Here is a 17,514-nt window from a genome sequence, read left to right on the forward strand (position 1 = left end):
GAAGCTTTGGTCAGTCTGGGGACCTCCCTGGGTCCTGGGCAGTGGGTGGCATCCCCCTGGTTGGGTCCCCTGCTGGACGGGCTCTCTGGGTTGCCCCCCACCTTTGTGGGTGGAGGAGGCTGGGCCCACCCTTCCTCAATTTACTGGCTCAGCAACTCCGTACACCAGTTGACTAACATGCGTGTGATATGGTGTTCATTTACTATTAAGTTCGATAGACGGGCTACAGGCTTTAATTGCTTGTGCTGGGACCACTAATAACAACACAGGTTATCTTAACATATGAACTCACTGGTTCTTACAGGTGTTTAGACACTAAAAAAGATCCCTCCACACCACTCGTCAGTAGCACTGCCTTGCTCATTTCCCACATCCTGTCCTTTTCTGTCCTCTCTTTTTCTGTTCTCTTGGTTAGTTATTTATTGTCCTCACCGGGTCTCCGCCCCCCTCACCCTCAATCCAGAAATAAGAACACGATTTGACTGTTGTAATGTTACTTGTGCTCAAATATCTAGACTAGCTATTGTTCTGCTGTGGTTCGCACCCCTAGTCCCCTTCTCCACTCTGTCCATCCCCTAAAACCCTTTTCTGTCTGGCTGCATTTTAAATAAATTTAAGAATAATAAAAAAAATAAAAAATAAGCGGAGGGAGTATTCCAAACTCCACTGTTGCACAGGAAAACTGTTCCAGCACAAAAGGCATACAGAGGCACCATTATACAAGGCTATGCAGCTAAACAGGATAGGTTAAAACAAAAAAAAGTATAAGGCCAGCAAAGGAAGTTTTGTCATCATATTAACATTTGTTTCTATGGCACTGTAACCTTAACCGCAAGGCCATTTTAGCCCATAACAATTGTTGGCTGAGAAAGTTTCACAACTACTAATGACCTTGATTTGATTCTGAATATCATCATTAAAAATAAACCAAAACAGACACTAGGGCTTGAACGATTATTCAACGAACTTGAACAATTTGTTTACTAATAAAGGCCAAATCAAAATCTCTACCTTGAAGCTTTGCTCACCAGTAGTGCTTGGACTTGGTCTATATCCCCAGTCACTATTCGTGAGGACATAAACGAGTGAATAATGAATTAGATTCAAATGTTATGCTTTGTACGATTCCAAAATAATAGTCCAACAAATAAAAAGTCCAATTTGATTATTTGAAAATTATCAATTGAACTGTTAAGAGAGTAACTGCCGTGTTTTGACTTAGTACTGATGCTGTTTTAGCTGCGTCTCCATACAGAAAAGTTTATCTTTTTAGTTTATAATGGGTTACTTTAACGATGATCCTGTGCCGCACAGGTAGAATCCTGCCCGGTTCTGTTCTGCGCTCGTTGTCGTCGGAGCCATTAATTCTCACCGGAAAAAACTGCCGCCTTTCCAACTAGCCTGCTGGCTACCTACCTGTGCTAGCTTCACAGTATGTTGGATTAAAATGTTTAGGAAAATACTCGTTTGTTATCTGTTTGCATCCTTCTGCAATTTTCTTCTATCTCTATTTAATCTTTTATTGAATAATACTGTAATAATTCTGTGGTGCTTCTACTTTTCCTGCTATGGTTTTTTTTCTTCTTTTTTTTAAGTTTATGTTTGCCTTTGCAGTGCTACAGTGGGACAAACAAGCTCAACCAGTTTGTCAAAAGAGTTGTTGTTCTCTGTTAGGAAAGCGGACATTTGACAATTAACCAAGTGGTTTATGAGCCATAAAAAGTGCTGGATGATTACTTGTCAGTCACAACAAAATGCAATGGAGTAGGTCATGTGTATTTGATATACTGCAAAGGTGTAACTTATAGGGGCTCTCCTTTTAATAGGCGACATACCCCTATTTGTCACCAGATGTTTTTTTTCCCCATTAAATCAATCATATTTTACTCCATTTATATGGCACTTTTCATATACAAGGAATGCAATCCAGCGCGCTTCAGAGATAAAAACAGACAGTTAAAATTAAAAACCCACCCCTCCCACCCACACAATAATTGCAAACACACCCATACGAACACAGACCCCCCCCTCCACACACACACATGCACACACACGGAATGATGTCATCAACATGAACCAATAACTGAAATATTAGTGTAGTTGAAGCCACATTAAATGAGCAACATAGTGCAGGCTTGACATGCCAACACAGTACAGTAAGTACCTAAACGTAAACAAGCACACCATTCTCAGTACACTTTTCTAGACTCTTAATTAATAGATAGATGGATGCCGATTGTGGTTCATGAAGGCAATTGTTTGTGCGTGTGTGTACATAAATGTGAAAGTGACTGGCGGTTTGATATTGGGGGCTTACATACACACACACGCACAAACCATTGCTCCCACCATCGTAATTTTGATGCGAAGACCTAGAAAAGGTGACAAGATTACGCAACTGTGAGAAGCACTTACGGCTGGATGGATGGATGGATGGAGAAGCACTTACGTGACGTCAGCCGTGCAGCGCGTTAAACCAGCTCACAGTCTGGACTACAGATGAAGTTGAAAGTTCTCAATTTTCATTGTAAATGTTATTTAAGATAAGTATTGTGAGTCAGTCCTTATTGTATGACGATTTATGACCGTGCACTTCAGTATGAATAATTAACCCACAATGCATTGCGCGCTTAACATGTCACTAAAACTGTATTCTTAATGTGTAAATAAAAAATTAACATCAAATACACTTTTTACTAAGGAAAATAACAAAAATAGAAGGCAGAGAAAATTACTTGTGCATTTTTTTTTTTTTACTCAAGGTGCTCGAAATACCAGAGTGCTTGTTGCAGCTTTAGGTACAGGCTACATTTACTGTAACAGATATGTGGTGCAAGATAGTCAGAAAATATGCAGTTGAATGTTAAAATGTCAGCAATGAGAAGGTGTTTTATGCCATGTTCAAGGAAAGATTTTGCTTTGAACAATACTGTGTTCCCTCGTTTTTCGCGGTTAATGGGGACCAGAACCCCCCGCGAAAGGTGAAAAACCGCGAAGTAGGATTTGCCCCCCCCCCTAGGAATTTTCGTGGATATGTATGTGGGTACCAGAGTGTTTCAAATATGTAAACAGTATTTATACTTTGTATATTTGAGACAAAGTTTACAGTAGTACACATATTTACTTAAATCTTTAATTATAAAACGTTATACAGTAATTAACATTTATTATACAGTAATTAACATTCATCAACATTGGATGTTTGCTTCCTCTTTCTTTATGTACCGCACTGTAGATTCAATCACGCCATAATGGCGTGCCACAGATGCATAACTTCTGCCCTCTTTGATCAAATCTAAAAGTTTCACTTTTTCGCTTAAGGTCATCTTCTTCTTCCTCTTGGGGCGCCCCGGAGGAAGCTTTCGCAGGGGCACAGTGCTTCGGCGGGATTGTAAGGGCTTGCTTAACTGATAAAAAAAATTATCGCTTAAACAAAAAAAGTTATTGCGAACACAACAGCATGGACGAGACTGGTGAGACACAACAAGGGAAGATGCTGGGTGAGGCTGCGATGATGCGCAGCCAATCAGCTCACGGGATGAATCAACTCGTGCGCTCATTGGTCGATGTCTCGTCGGGAACCAATCACGCGCCTTGTATAACTGCCCGTACAGTATAGGCATGTACAGGCATGTGCAAAGCCTCTGAGTCAACTCATCTCTTTGTTTGGCATGCAGGGAAACCTTCTCTCGCGCGCATCAACATGAAACAACGCATCTTTCCGCAATATGGCTGCCGATATGGCTGTATTTTTAATTTTTTTTCTATTAATATTTTGGAAAAACCCGCGAAACACTGAAGCTGCAAAACGTGAAGCGTGAAGTGGCGAGGGAACACTGTATTTGATTAAACGAGAACATTGTCATCAAAATTGCAAGACAATAGCATTATCAAGTATCCGTACTTGGTAGAAAAGTCCTTTTTATTTTGCCGTAAACTGCTGTTTGACTTAACATAAATAGTCATACTGGTTAATATTTACATCTGTCACGTGTTTCACATATTTGTTTTGTTTTTGTCCAGATTGGCTGCTTGTGGTGGTGGTGGTGCTGGGCTTCCTGCTGCTGCTGATACTGATTGGCATCTGCTGGTGTCAGTGTTGTCCGCACACATGCTGCTGCTACGTCAGCTGCCCCTGCTGCCCCGACCGATGCTGCTGCCCGCGGGCACGTGAGTAGTCGCCAACATTCTTAATTCAAGTTAAACTTTTTAATTGCTTGTATACAAACAACAATCCATCAAGTTGGAAGTTAAACAACCAACTAAATCTTTTGTTAGCTGATTATTTCTGAAAATGTGTTTGTGAGTGAGTTGAATTGAATTGTGAATTGTGTCCCACTGTGATTTAACAGTGGGGCTACTTTACATAATCTGTCACGCAAACTGAGGTTCTCCACCCATGACTAGGCAAGCTAGCGTTGTTGACAATGGTAGGGGGTATTTATGTAATTAATGAAGTGCTGCAGTGAAAACATGCTTTTACTGTAAAACATATTGCCGACTTTACATTGACATGGCGTCTCTCTGGTGCCGCAGTGTACGAGGCGGGTAAGGCGGTGAAGAAAGGCATGGCCAACCAGTACGCCACCACCCTCTATGCCCCCAGCATGTACGCCCAGCCGGCATACAGCGGGCCGCTCGTCCATCAACCCGCCATGCCGCTGCTTCCTCTGCCCAATGGCGTCGGGGTCCCACCCTCACAAAACGGGTACGGACGGGAGTATGATGGTGCCAGTTCTGGTAAGGGGAAAAAAAAAAATCATTATCATTATATTGAACGTCAGTTACTGTTAGTGTGTTGAATTGAATTGTAATTTTTATGTTTGTGTGCAGTGGGTCAAGGCTCCCAGGTGCCTCTGCTGCGCGACCAAGATGTCGGCGGTGGAGACCATAGTAAGTCAACAGAAAAAGAGTGTGAATAGTTAACCACAAGTATGCAGTGGATTACTCTGTTGTGTATTGTTGGTAATACTGTAATTAACCATATGTTATGTTTACTTTCCTCAACAAATGTTGTCTCCTCCAGCTCGGAGTGGCTATCGCATCCAGGTGGACCCTGAAGGCAACGCCACGCGCGCCATTTACTACATGGAGAGAGAGCTCGCCAACTTGGATCCGTCCAGACCTGCCAACTACAACCGCTGTTAGTCACTCAGCATACTCACAATTACAAGGCAGATAAATGTTTTGGTTTTTCTTTTTGCACGACTTTAGATTGTGATGGGATGTACAATATATACTGACTGTATAAATAAGGCTAAAATGATTAATTGAATCATTTGTTACCAAAAAAAAAAGTCAAAAAAAAATTTCTGCCTAGAAGCTTTGCAAAAATAGATTTTCCATTCGGACTAATGTTACTACTGATGCACGCACCTGCGCTCACATCAGCCAGCTCTACACTCTCATTCGATTGCTACCACATCGGTGTGTGGAACGTGAGGATGGCGACCTCAAATGGACAACAACAATACCTGCACCTCAAATGCACATTTTGTTGTTTAAAGGTCCCATATTTTGGCTATTTAGACCTCCACAGTGTCTCTTTAACATGGACTTAGTGTTAAAGTGTCAATGTCATTTAAAAAAACACACCTTTGTTTTGTCATACGAGTGTCCAGAAAAGGCTCCTCTGACAGCTACTTCTGTTTGACCCAGTTTTATATCCACTTTATCCATATTCGGCTAAGATCGCCCCCTTTCCTCTGATTGGTTGCCTCCATGGAGAAGACAGACTTGTGAGAGCGCACGTGTTATGTTGACAGCGCTGGCTTGGGAGCGGGGAGGTAGGCAGAGATCTTCGCTAGTGACGAAGATGAGATAAAGAAATTCGAATGACCTGATATCAGGCCTCCCGTCAGAAAAACGTCTGGAAGTCAGGAATGCGTGGACAATTTTAATTCATACTTCACGTTTACTGAAGCACCATAGCGTCAATATTGCATCCCAAATACGAGAAAAAGTTGGTTTGGTAAAAAGGGCACGTACAGTAGTGCAAAACCAACTTTTAATCCGATTAATCGATAGGATTATGAGTAGATTAATCGATTCTAAAGATATTGGATAGCTGTAGCCGTAATATAAACAATGCATTTCGTCAAATGGTCGCACTCTTAATAGGCGTGTACCCAGTGCTGTGGCCCGGCGAGTGTAGAGTCAAAGTTCACTTGTTGTGGTCTGTTCTCAGTGGACAATGTAAGCGAGGTGACTTCGCTGCATGACACCTCCGACCCACGAGCCCGCGGCGGTCGTCCACAGCCGCCGCCACTCTCCACGGTGTACGATGACGACGAGGGCATGAGCACCATCAGCAGTGTGTCGCAACATGTGCACCGACGCCCAGCTGACACACCGCGCCGAGGCTACATGGGTGACCGGGCCCGCGCCCGCTCCATGGAGAACCTGGATGACATCGGGCGCCGCTACGGCCACGACGACTACCCACCACACCGACGCCCGGATGAGCCCCGTGGCAGGAGAGGGTGAGTTGCCGCATCTTAAGTATCCTCATTTTAGGGATGAGCCATAAAATCAAATCCCCTTTTTGTCAATAATTTATAATTTTAATCGTCAGCCTCCCCCTACTTGGCTGTATAGAAACATCTAATGATAATGACGTTATTTAATACAGGTTTTGCTTTGAATTTTTTTTGTCCCCTTCTGGAATCTGCTTTATTTTTTCTGATAGCAATAAACTGTTAAACAGCTTTTTTCCCCCAGAATCAATTTTCACTGAAATAATAATAATAATAAAAATATTTCTTTACAGGTAAATTTACAATAAGTTATTCCCCTTGGGGGGAAAAATGTCACTTTGCCAAACTGGGCTCCACGAGCCGTAGCCTGGGGACCCACAAAATAATCGACAATAAATTATGTATAATTTTAAAAAGTACATACCTACATATGTGTGTATCAATAAAACAAACAAATAATCAATTACTCCCTCCCTACCTTAGCTTTGGGCCAGTTAAAATCTTTGATGTACACACATATACGTAAATCTAAAATCCCTGCATGACTGTTATTGGAATAGTCCTATTTTTTTTGGAGCACAAAGGGTGTATTTTTTTGTTTTGTTTTTTCCAGAGATTTATTTATTTTAAAATAAGGGCATCTTCCCAGAATAAAAGGCATGATATGAGAATAATTAGATTGTATTTTTAAATTCAGTTCAAATGTGACTTTACTCCCTTGTTTAACTTTGACTTCTCGCAAGTTTGACTTTTTATCTTGCCAAAAAACGCATTTGTTCTTATGAAAAATACTACTTTTTTCTAGTGAAAAAAACTATGACGACATGACTTTTTTCTCGAATATAGGCAGCTGTTCCATTTAATTGATATTATTATCCTTGGAAAAATTTCAAAGGACCCAAAAAGTCAGAGAACCCCAGCTTTAAGCAGTGCATCAGTGCGAACATGCTTTGAACTATGGATGCTTAAAATTTTTTTATTAATTGATCGCTTTGACAAATAAGTTGAACAGCATTTTGTAAGTAACCACTCTTCAGCTCTGATGATGATTGGAGCAGCAGCGGCCGTGCTGGCTACGATAGAGACGACCGCAGACGTCGCGACTACTCTCCGGATGACTACCGACGAGGAGGAGGAGGAGGTGGCGGAGGGTACGGGGCTCTTCCTGGCAGACGCAGCCGTAGTCGCGACGACCTGATGGACCTGGAGATGGAGCGGCGACCCGGCGGCGGCCGGGCCAAGAGAGACGACTACGACGACAGCTTCCTGAGAGAGGCCATGGAGAGGAAGAGGATGGGGGAGCAGCAGAGGGCTCGCAGCCGAGACAGACTGGAGAGCGACGGGGAGCACTCGGACCGAGGGAGGGCACCGCCATCCCGGGGTGCGCCGCCATCCCGGGGTCCCCCACCGCTGCCTCTGAACCCACCCTCGGGACCCGGGGCTCTACCGCCGCCCTACAGCGACGACGAGAGCATGACATCATCTAAGAAAAGCAACCTGCGCAAGGTGAGTGGCGGGAGAGCCAGCTTTGATTGGATGGAACACCTGACACGCAATACCCTTTACATACGACCCCTGAAAACTTGCCGAACATCAGTTTCACCAATCAATTCGAAATTGGGTGGACATGTCTATCACAACAGAATACATGGAAAAAGAGCAAGTGTGTGTGTCCTGATGAAAATGTATGCATTTAGGGTTCCCCAACATAACTGCCCCAAAACTCACTAAGTAGCACCCCCTGGAAAGTTAGGAAAAAAACTGCCTCCAACACCAGTTTCACTAATCACAAAATTGGGTGGACATGTCCATCATAACAGGACGCTGTGAAAAAGCCACAAGGACTTATGCCCCAAATTGAACCGAAAGTCAGCCATTTTGGGTGACTTCCAGGCTCCTATTTTGACAAAATCCTACTAGGGAATTCACTCAAATTATTCACAATCAGAATTTGTTATTCTCGACAGGTTTGAGAGATTTGAGGATTCGCCATGAATAAAGGGTGCAAGTTTTTGTACAGTATGTGTATTTTTACCTCATTTTTTGTTTTTTTTCACCCCCAGAACGGAGCTGTGAGCCGAGAGAGCCTGGTGGTGTGAGGCGACGACAACAGAAAGCACCAAATCCCCCTCCCCCATAACAACCTCCTCAAAACAAGTAAATGTTAAGGTTGTGCAGTTTTTTTTTTGTGACAAATTTGATGTGCTGAGTTTTTTTTTTAACTACTTAGGAACCTTATTGCAAATTGAATATAAATGTACATGTTTGTGCATGAGAGTGTGAGATGCACAAAGTGCTTTTGTGTAATTTTACGTATGAAACATTGTGGCTGCCACAAGTGCCTTCAACTGTACAGAAATATAGATGTTTAGTTTTATTCACATAATAGTTTTATTTAGCTGTAGACTTAGAGGGATTTGAGGAAATACTGTTTAGAAAACTTTTTTATATGTATTTTTTACATAAATGTTACCAATTTTGAACGATGTGTTGTACAGTACACACGCCTGTGAAAATGTTAATTTTTGACATGATGAGAAACGTATTTTACAAATAAAACCTCTTTCCTGCTTGGCCATCGATGCGTAGTGGCATTTTCAACCACTAGAGGCCGCCAACACAGCACTAAGCTTGGCTTCATTGTCACTTCAAGTGACATTTGTTTTTATAATCGTCTATACTCCATCCAAACAAATTTAAAAAATATATATTTGTGTAAATATAATGTGCATTTCAGATTATCTACCAATAACCTAACCCATCTGTCCATTAAAAAAAAAAAAAAAAAGTTTTTCCCTCTTGCAATGATAAACTCCACATACTGTGTCTCTTTTCATTTTCTTTGTCTTTGTGTGTGTGTGTGTGTGTGTGTGTGTGTGTGTGTGTGTGTGCGCGCGCGCGCGCGTGCTCTCACTGTGCTGTAAAGGGTACCAGTGATGGCTGAGAGGAAAAAATAACCATAGCACAGGAAATGAAATGTAAAGTCAGCTGTGTTTAGCATTCATGTGGAGAGACTCGCCTCCCAGATTTGTCATTTGATGTTAAGTTCAGAATCAGAATCCTCTTTATTTACCAAGTATGTCAAAAGCACACAAGGAATTTGTCTCCGGTAGTTGGAGCCGCTCCAGTACGACAATAGACAGCCATTTTGACAGAAAAATACTTCCGAGACATAAAAAACACACAACAGAGAGTCACTTAGCCTCTAGCAATTTAATGGCAAGAGGGAAGAAGCTGTTGGATTGTCTGCTTGTTTTAGTTTGCATTGATCGATAGCGCCTACCTGAGGGAAGGAGCTGGAAGAGGTGGTGACCAGGATGTGGAGGTCCCAAGAGGATTTTGCACGCTCTTGTAAGTTAAGTTTTACTTTAAGGGTACAATGGTTAAGAATGTTACAAAAAATTGTAATGCAGGAAGTTGTCTTCAGCATGCCATGCCAATATCATCAATGGGATGTGTAGTTGCAATTTATTTTAGTATTAAATTGACTTGTTAAACAGCGGTTAATTTATTTATTTTTAAAAGAACAATGCAGAAAGTCGACATAACATGCCAATGTCATTAATGGGGTGAGTCATTTAGTTTTTGTCATACAGCAGCAAACTTACTCTCATGTATATCACATTTAACATGTTATTTATACCCTTGCCTGTACACATAATAAAGGTTCAATTCATTCTTCCATTATTTTCTATCAGGAAAATTTGTACGGCAGTATGAATACACGAGATGTAGGTTTTCATTTTTCTGTAGCTTGTATTAAAAATTTAGTGTTTTGAATTTAAAACTACTAGACTGGCATTTTATAAGGGCGGGCCAGATGACGTCACAGAGAGAGAGCGAGCACAAACGAAGAGGAGGAGGAGGAGGACTACTTTGCATCCATCAATCCATCTCTTCTGGCTAATGAGGTAAGAGCTCTAATTTTAATATGTACTGTTACAGTATGTGTTATAGCCTAATAACCCGTTGCTATGTGGACATGTGACATTCTAGTGGATGGATTTGTACATTAGCATTGTGAGATTACAAGTCAAATATTTGGATAGTGCAGGGGAATTGTGGCATAAGTAGGATGAGATGTTCGGAATACAATAAATCCAAAAGGCTTATAAATGTTCTAATGTTACCAATAAAAATTATTTTTCTAAATACAGTATAGCCATAAATTAATAACCAACAATTTAATGTAACAAAACAAAAACTATGATTAAACCATCTTATTTGTGTCTGTGTTCTTATTTGTGTTATATACTATTTTTGGGGGGGAGGGTAAACATTGTATAATATACTCATTCCTGCTACATTTCATAAATGTTAAACACTTCACAAAGCATGGATAGGTCTATTATCTCCATGAAAGGATTAAATATTTAGATACATTTTGTTTGTTTTTTTGGGTTTTTTTTTTTGCCATGGTACATGAAACAAACGGTGCAATTATCAACCCCCCAAAAATGACAGCAGTTCATTTGTTGCAGTTTGTTGTTTAAATTGCATGGCACACTTTATCAAACGCACTTGCCAACTCTCTCCTGAGGTTACCCACCCTGCACTTGTTCCACACTTGAGAGGGAAAACTTTTTTTTTTTGATGTGACATTCTTGTCTTCTTCCAACATTTTTCTCCTGTCAATTGGCATCAGTCCATACATAGCTCGAGTCTGGTCAAGTGTCCAGAGGCACACACAATGGGTCCTTTCGTAGTGTTTAGTTCTGTCCAGTAAGGCCAAAACAAGGCTTTAACAACATGGCTGCAAGTTAGTTTGTATGCTAATGTACAGTGCTTTATTGCTTTTTAAATTGACTTCTGCATAACAGCAGTTAAAAAGAGGGACATATGAGGTATCCCTTTTGGGCCCTAAGTCCCATAGGTCATCAAGAGGTGAGAGGCAGAGAGAAAAACTGAATTTTTTGGCTGGTGTTCTCTGCATCCACTTCCCGCAATTGTGCCGTGTCAGGCCTCAAGTCCCAGAAAGAACAAAGACTGCTATAGAGTATTTAGTATGGTTTTGGATGTCTCAGTTGTTATTGATGTGAAGGTAGATTCATTTGAAATTGAACTTATTGAGATAAATGGTTAAAAGGAAAATAAAACAATAACATTCAGCAAAATAAAAAAAACGTGAAATAAGCTGTAAAGTAAGGGAGGTGGCAGTCATACAGTCTTGTAATATAATGTGAAGCAAAGTACGAAAGAACTTGCCCCCCTAAACACGCTGGAATTTCAAGGAAAAAGTACGTGGTTTGAGTCGCTTCTAGAAGATGCTCGGCTAACTGTTAACTTATTTGGTAAGGGTTTGCTATCAGAATTGAACAACTTTAACATTTGTAATTGAGCAGATAAGCGACGACACCCCACACCACAGGATAATCACAGATCTCTTTGAGAGACATCATTTGTGAGCATTTTAAGAAAAAACAACAAACTAGAAGAGTCCAGTTGCCTCGATTCAACCTTTGCGAATTACCTGGTTCCAGGACCATGGTGACTGTGAATTTACACATAAAGACAAATATTTTAGCAAACTCATTAGTGTATGTATATATATATATATATACACACATTTATTATTATTGATATTGTGACAGTAAGTTAAAAATGACTCAGACAATTATCCGATCCAATGCCGAAAGTATTCTCGATGTATAGTTGCAAATCCCGTTCATAAACTGTTGAGCGGCGCAAATTTATTGTGAGCTACCATCTCCCATGCCCCAGTTGACGATTGGCCAAATGTAACAGCAGGTTTTGGACGGTGGTTGGTTGCAACACAGGGCGTCATTTAAGCCAGCACTGCTACTGGACACAATAACAAGCATATAAGACTTCCATATTCTTACGGTGGACGACCCGTTAGCACATCCGTCTCACAGTTCTAGGGACCCGGTTTCAAATCTGTCCCTGCCTGTGTGGAGTTTGCATGTTCTCCCCGTGCCTGTGTGGGTTTTCTCCGGGCACTCCGGTTTCCTCCCACATCCCAAAAACATGAATGCTGGGTTAACTGAAAACTCTCAATTGTCTGTAGGTGTGAATGTGAGTGTGAATGGTTGTTTGTTTATATATGCCCTGCGATTGGTTGGCGACCGGTACCCCGCCTCTCGCCCGAAGATAGCTGGGATAGGCTCCACCACGCCGGTGACCCTAGTGAGGATAAGCGATACGGAAAATAGAGGGATGGATGGATAGATATTCTTAAATTTGTTTTCACAATGTTAACTCCATTCAAATGTTTTCTTGGCTCTTTCCACCAGCCCTCTCGAGGAAATCAATCATGTAGCTAGATGATTCTCAAATTGTGGTACTTGGTAATTGTTGAAACTGCATAATGTTACAGAGCAGTGATCTCATTTGATGTGCGTCCTGTGTCTGAGATGCACAAAAATGAGCAGGGACTCATAAAGTATAAGCATTCTGCGTTCACAGATGCATAGCATTGCTTACCTACCTATGTGTGTGTTGCTGAAGTGCTTCAGCGAATCATTATTACATCATTACAGCTTTGGATCCGTAGATGCAAACAACTGGGAAACTTTAGGGAAAGTTATTTATTACATTTGCTAGCCCTTGAGCTAACTAGCTAGCGAGCTAAGGAAAGGCTTCCTCTGGATCGCTCGATCGTGACGACATCGTTTAAAACAGAGGTCAATAACTGGCGGACCTCATTCCATGTCCGGACCCAGAAGCAGTCCCCTACGGACCCACACCATAGCCAAAAAATGTTATGATTCAAAACATACGGCGTGCTTCTGTTTTAAGCGGCGCAACATAGTACAGGCTTGACAGTAGTGGTGAACTGACCATTCACTTGCGAGTTCAGCCACCCCTTCAGCCAATCAAATCTGCATCTCAGGCTGTTATCACTAACTGCGCACATCCCACACAGAGACAGGGAGAAACGTAGCAGGGGAAAGAGAAAGAGACTCGCTGTGGAAGTTGAGTTATAGATGGTGAAAGATCAGAAAATAACAGATAAAGGAAGAGAACATTTTGAACAAATGGTGCTTAAAATGGAACGTCCAGAGTCATTTTTGTTTGTACTTCTCAGTGGGAAGTTCCCACTGGAAGCACCAAGTGCATCAGTGTATTTGAAGCGCCATTATAAAACAAAACATAACTTCTAGAATGGTTCAGTTGTTAAGATTTGTTAAATTAAAATATGTAAAATGCTTGAGACTTCGCTGTTGTGTGAAGATGCCAAACAGAAAAGAGGCAATTCAAACATTTTTATTTTTCTGAAATTAAAGGGGGGGGGTAAGAGCTCTTTTGCCAAACCAACTTTTTCTAGTATTTGGGATTTAATATTGTCTCTATGGTGCCTTAGTAAACATCTGAAATATGAATTAAAATCGTCCACACATTCCTGAGTTCGACATTTTCAGGTCATTGGAATTTGTCGAGCTTATCTACGTCATTAGCGACGCTCTCTGCCTACCTCTCCGCTCCCGAGCCGGCACTGTCAACATAACAACGATGTGTGCTCTCACAAGTGGGTCTTCTACACGGAGGCAACCAATCAGAGGAAAGGGGGCGGTCTTGGCCAAATATGGACTAAGCAGATAGAAAACTGGGTCAAACAGAGGTAGCTGTCAGAGGGGCCTTTTCTGGACACTCGTATGACAAAACCAAGGTGTTTTTTTAAAAATGAAATTGACACTTTTATACTAAGTCCATGTTAGAAAGTCACTCTATGGAGGTCTAAATAGCCAAAATACAGGACCTTTAAGCACTTTATTTGAACACGTATATCTTTGTCTTTTTATTGACTTGCTCTTTTTGTGAAATGCAGGCCTACTTCCTTTATTTAGTAAATGAGACAACATTACACATTTGTGCTCAGATGTTTGATTACCAGGGCAGAATTTGTAAGATGTGTATAATTGTTTATTTTGCTCTAATATCATTATATCAGTGGCATAATAATAATAATTAAAAAAAAACATCAACGACTCTATTATTTATCGTGAAGGTTTTGGGGAAAATATATTGTTCTAAAAAATTTGCTATTGTGGCAGGCCTAAACACACCATATATTGAGAGAGGGCAAGAGCAATGGATAACACAAAAATATTGTACAAACAGTATAAAAGAGAGTAACGGGAAAATTTTAAAAAATTGGCAAAATAGCAGGACCGCAAAGCAAGACCCTTGATATCCTCTGCTATAGCGCTTATGTGTATTCCGTGATGATAAATTGCATGGACTCATTGTTCCAGGGCTCGGATTCACATTGTCTCAAATGTAAAATGATCTTTGCAGAGTCTGAAACTTAAAATTATCATTATTTTTGTATCCAGTGCAGTACATTTGTAAAGTAAAATTCATCATTAACTTGGATTTCTATTTAATCTTAATTAATTAATAATACTTGCGTATTCATGAAATGTCAGGATAAAGTTGACACGTTTTTCACGACTCCATTCAAATGTTTTCTTGGCTCCTTCCACCACATCTTAGATATCATCATAAAAACACTGAGTGCCTTGGTGGAGGTATTAAGAAGAAGAAGCAACGTGGTGTTGCGTTATCACACGATAGGCGAAGGGAGGCAAACAGCGTGGCCCTTTGTGGTGAATGTCAGAGGCTCAGGACGAACAATGCTGCCACACTGAAGGAGTGATTGTCACACAGTTAGGGGACTGGGGCGGGGGTCTCGGTGGTGGGGGTGTGGATGGCATTTGTGGGCGGGGGGCTGCAGCGGGCTGCCCTTGGGGCTTGGTACAGAGAGTGGCGACTGACTTCTTTGCGTGCCAGGGTGACGGGGAAGGCAGCTGGCAGCTCGCCTGCACAGGTATCTATCTACCCTTCATATCTGTGTGTGTGTGTGTGTTCATTTGGTGTAGCAGCATGTGGCTCACTGTCTGTGTATGCTATGGTCCAAGCAACTGTAAACAAGTGTGATGGTAACTGCTGTGCTAGTCAGATGTATATTGAATTTTGTGTCTGCACTGTAGAATTTCTCCTTCCTTGCAAGGATCAAACTAGAACTGGAAAACCTTTACAGTCTTTATCATAGCAATACAGAAAATAGCGTCACAATCTTAACATTAATTTTACATATTAACAAGTGGTGACACTGGTTGAATTTGGTCCTACTTAAAAAAAAAAAAATCCAATAATCTGGAGCTAATTCCAGGCCATGGTTTTAGTAACATTTTAATATTCTTAATTGGCATGCAAGTGTATTAAGTGCTGCTCTTTTGTAAGAGAAAATACTACTAAAATAAAGTAATATTAGTTGTGCATCTGTTTTTTTTAAGATACTCAACAGTCATACCTGTCTAAAAAAAGTTATTTTTTAATTATTAATTTTATTTGTTTGTAATCTGAAATAAAATTAAACGTAACTTTACACACACATCATGCGCTTTAAACATTCTGGTTGGTCATACAAGTGTGAAAAGAAAGACTCACGCATCACACTTTTTAAACATTCACAAAAATACACTGGTGCCTTGACATACAAGTGACCCGTCTTACAAATTTTGGCCGGTTTTTGCTTTGATTTGTGAACAATAATTTGAAATACGAGCGCTGTATGGGCAGGAAACTCAACTCACTTCACAATAAGCAGCCGTTTGGCAGATCATGAACATGTCTTCAAAACCAAGGCTTCATGCTGTTTATTGCCACTCCCAGTTGACATTTACTGTCAAATGAAAAAAAAAATTAAACATTCTTTTTTTTTGGGGGGGGGGGGGCTGAGATACTAGTGTGCTGAGTGTAGTCACGGAACAAATTAAACCCGTATCCCACGGCACCACTGTACAAGTGTCAAAATAAGTTTTTCGCAACACTAAATTAAAATAATTAAACTAAATCATATACACGTGCAGCAAAGATTGTCATTTCTGATCACAACACAGGTTAAACAGCGCCTTCCCGATATACAGTAGATATATGTATCACTTCAAAAATACTTCTTTGACACCAATTAATATTTTCCTACTAGCCAGGGATTTGGCTCCAACTTAGAGCCAAATCGTACGCAAATAGGTAATCTTTTCAGCAAATAACAGGATATGGAACATAGTCAAAAAAAAAAAAAAAACGCAAACAGATGAATTTGTGAGTAGTGAACGGCAAATAGGTTATTCAGGACATAGTACTCTTTTTTTAAGCCAAAGAAAAAGCAAAACTGCTGTACTGAAGTCTTGTGTGATAAATATAGACTGTTGGATCTTTGAAGTCAAAGTCCCAATTGTAGCACTTGATGGGTGTTGGTCTTAAAAGCGGCTGCATGTTCTGTTCAAAATTCTTTCCTCTTTGTTCCTGGGACGTCTGCTCGCTTGGCGCCATATTTGTTTGTATTTACTTGTGTGTGTCAAAGCGGTTCCATTTCGTTGCCCCCCTTTGGTTCCGAGCGGAAGGAAGGCAGCGCTCCCAAACGGCCGTGCAGGCCTGTGGATCGCCATCTGCCCACTGGCAACTAGATCCTTGTTATCTGCTCCTCTGCCAAATGAAGCTCTGATGCCGTTTATGATCACTCTTTGCTGAAACACACTGGGGCTGTCTTCGAAATCACTCCCTATTTACTGTATCAGTCATTCTCAAACCATTTATACCAAGTACCTTCTAAAAAAATAATAATAATAATTACCCAAGTACCACCATCATGCTTAACATTAAAATGGAGTAGTTTAGTGGGCCCAAGTGTTCAGAAAAAAACTAGAGCTTTTATTCCTAAAAAGTATATTTCATATTAATGTAATCCACTTGAATATATGCACAGTTTTAACATCAACACTGTCCTGAAGGACCTTGAAAAGTGAATTCATATTTGTTTCTAAATACATAATACTGTACACGTTTGAAGATAATTGCTGAAAACGTGCAAAGACTGATAACTGTGTAGTACTCAGTGGTGGAGATATAGTGTTAGTTTTTCACCATTTCACTTCACACTCATATATACATATGAGGCAAAAACCTTAAAGATTTTAGCAAATGGTGAAAAATTTAAGGGGGTTTGAATACTTTCTGTCCCCATTGTGTGTGTGTGTGTGTGTGTGTGTGTCTGTCTGTCTGTCTGTCTATC

At 40.7% G+C, this 17,514-nt stretch overlaps 2 protein-coding genes across 8 annotated transcripts in view; both read left to right on the plus strand.

Annotated features, from left to right (window-relative positions):
- lsr (lipolysis stimulated lipoprotein receptor) overlaps nt 1-9,054 on the plus strand; it is an 18,486-nt gene extending 9,432 nt beyond the window's left edge. For both annotated transcript variants that reach the window (XM_061776129.1, XM_061776130.1), the window contains 7 exons: nt 4,024-4,170; nt 4,537-4,740; nt 4,834-4,893; nt 5,027-5,143; nt 6,188-6,482; nt 7,514-7,982; nt 8,540-9,054. In XM_061776129.1, the coding sequence (XP_061632113.1) occupies nt 4,024-4,170; nt 4,537-4,740; nt 4,834-4,893; nt 5,027-5,143; nt 6,188-6,482; nt 7,514-7,982; nt 8,540-8,575 (1,328 nt within the window). In that variant the 3' untranslated portion in view covers nt 8,576-9,054. The remainder of the gene's footprint in view (nt 1-4,023; nt 4,171-4,536; nt 4,741-4,833; nt 4,894-5,026; nt 5,144-6,187; nt 6,483-7,513; nt 7,983-8,539) is intronic.
- A 300-nt stretch (nt 9,055-9,354) lies between these two features.
- Nucleotides 9,355-17,514, plus strand: part of mag (myelin associated glycoprotein) — a 35,898-nt gene continuing 27,738 nt past the window's right edge. For 2 of the 6 annotated variants that reach the window (XM_061776127.1, XM_061776128.1), the window contains exon 1: nt 9,355-10,387. The gene's annotated coding sequence lies outside the window, so the exon portion shown is untranslated. Of the gene's footprint in view, nt 10,388-15,193; nt 15,268-17,514 lie in introns of those variants that run through there. The other 4 variants (XM_061776126.1, XM_061776125.1, XM_061776123.1 and 1 more) reach the window with 3 other exon arrangements.

The sequence above is a fragment of the Phyllopteryx taeniolatus genome, chromosome 6 (genome assembly GCF_024500385.1).
Source record: "Phyllopteryx taeniolatus isolate TA_2022b chromosome 6, UOR_Ptae_1.2, whole genome shotgun sequence".
Classification (NCBI taxonomy): domain Eukaryota; kingdom Metazoa; phylum Chordata; class Actinopteri; order Syngnathiformes; family Syngnathidae; genus Phyllopteryx; species Phyllopteryx taeniolatus.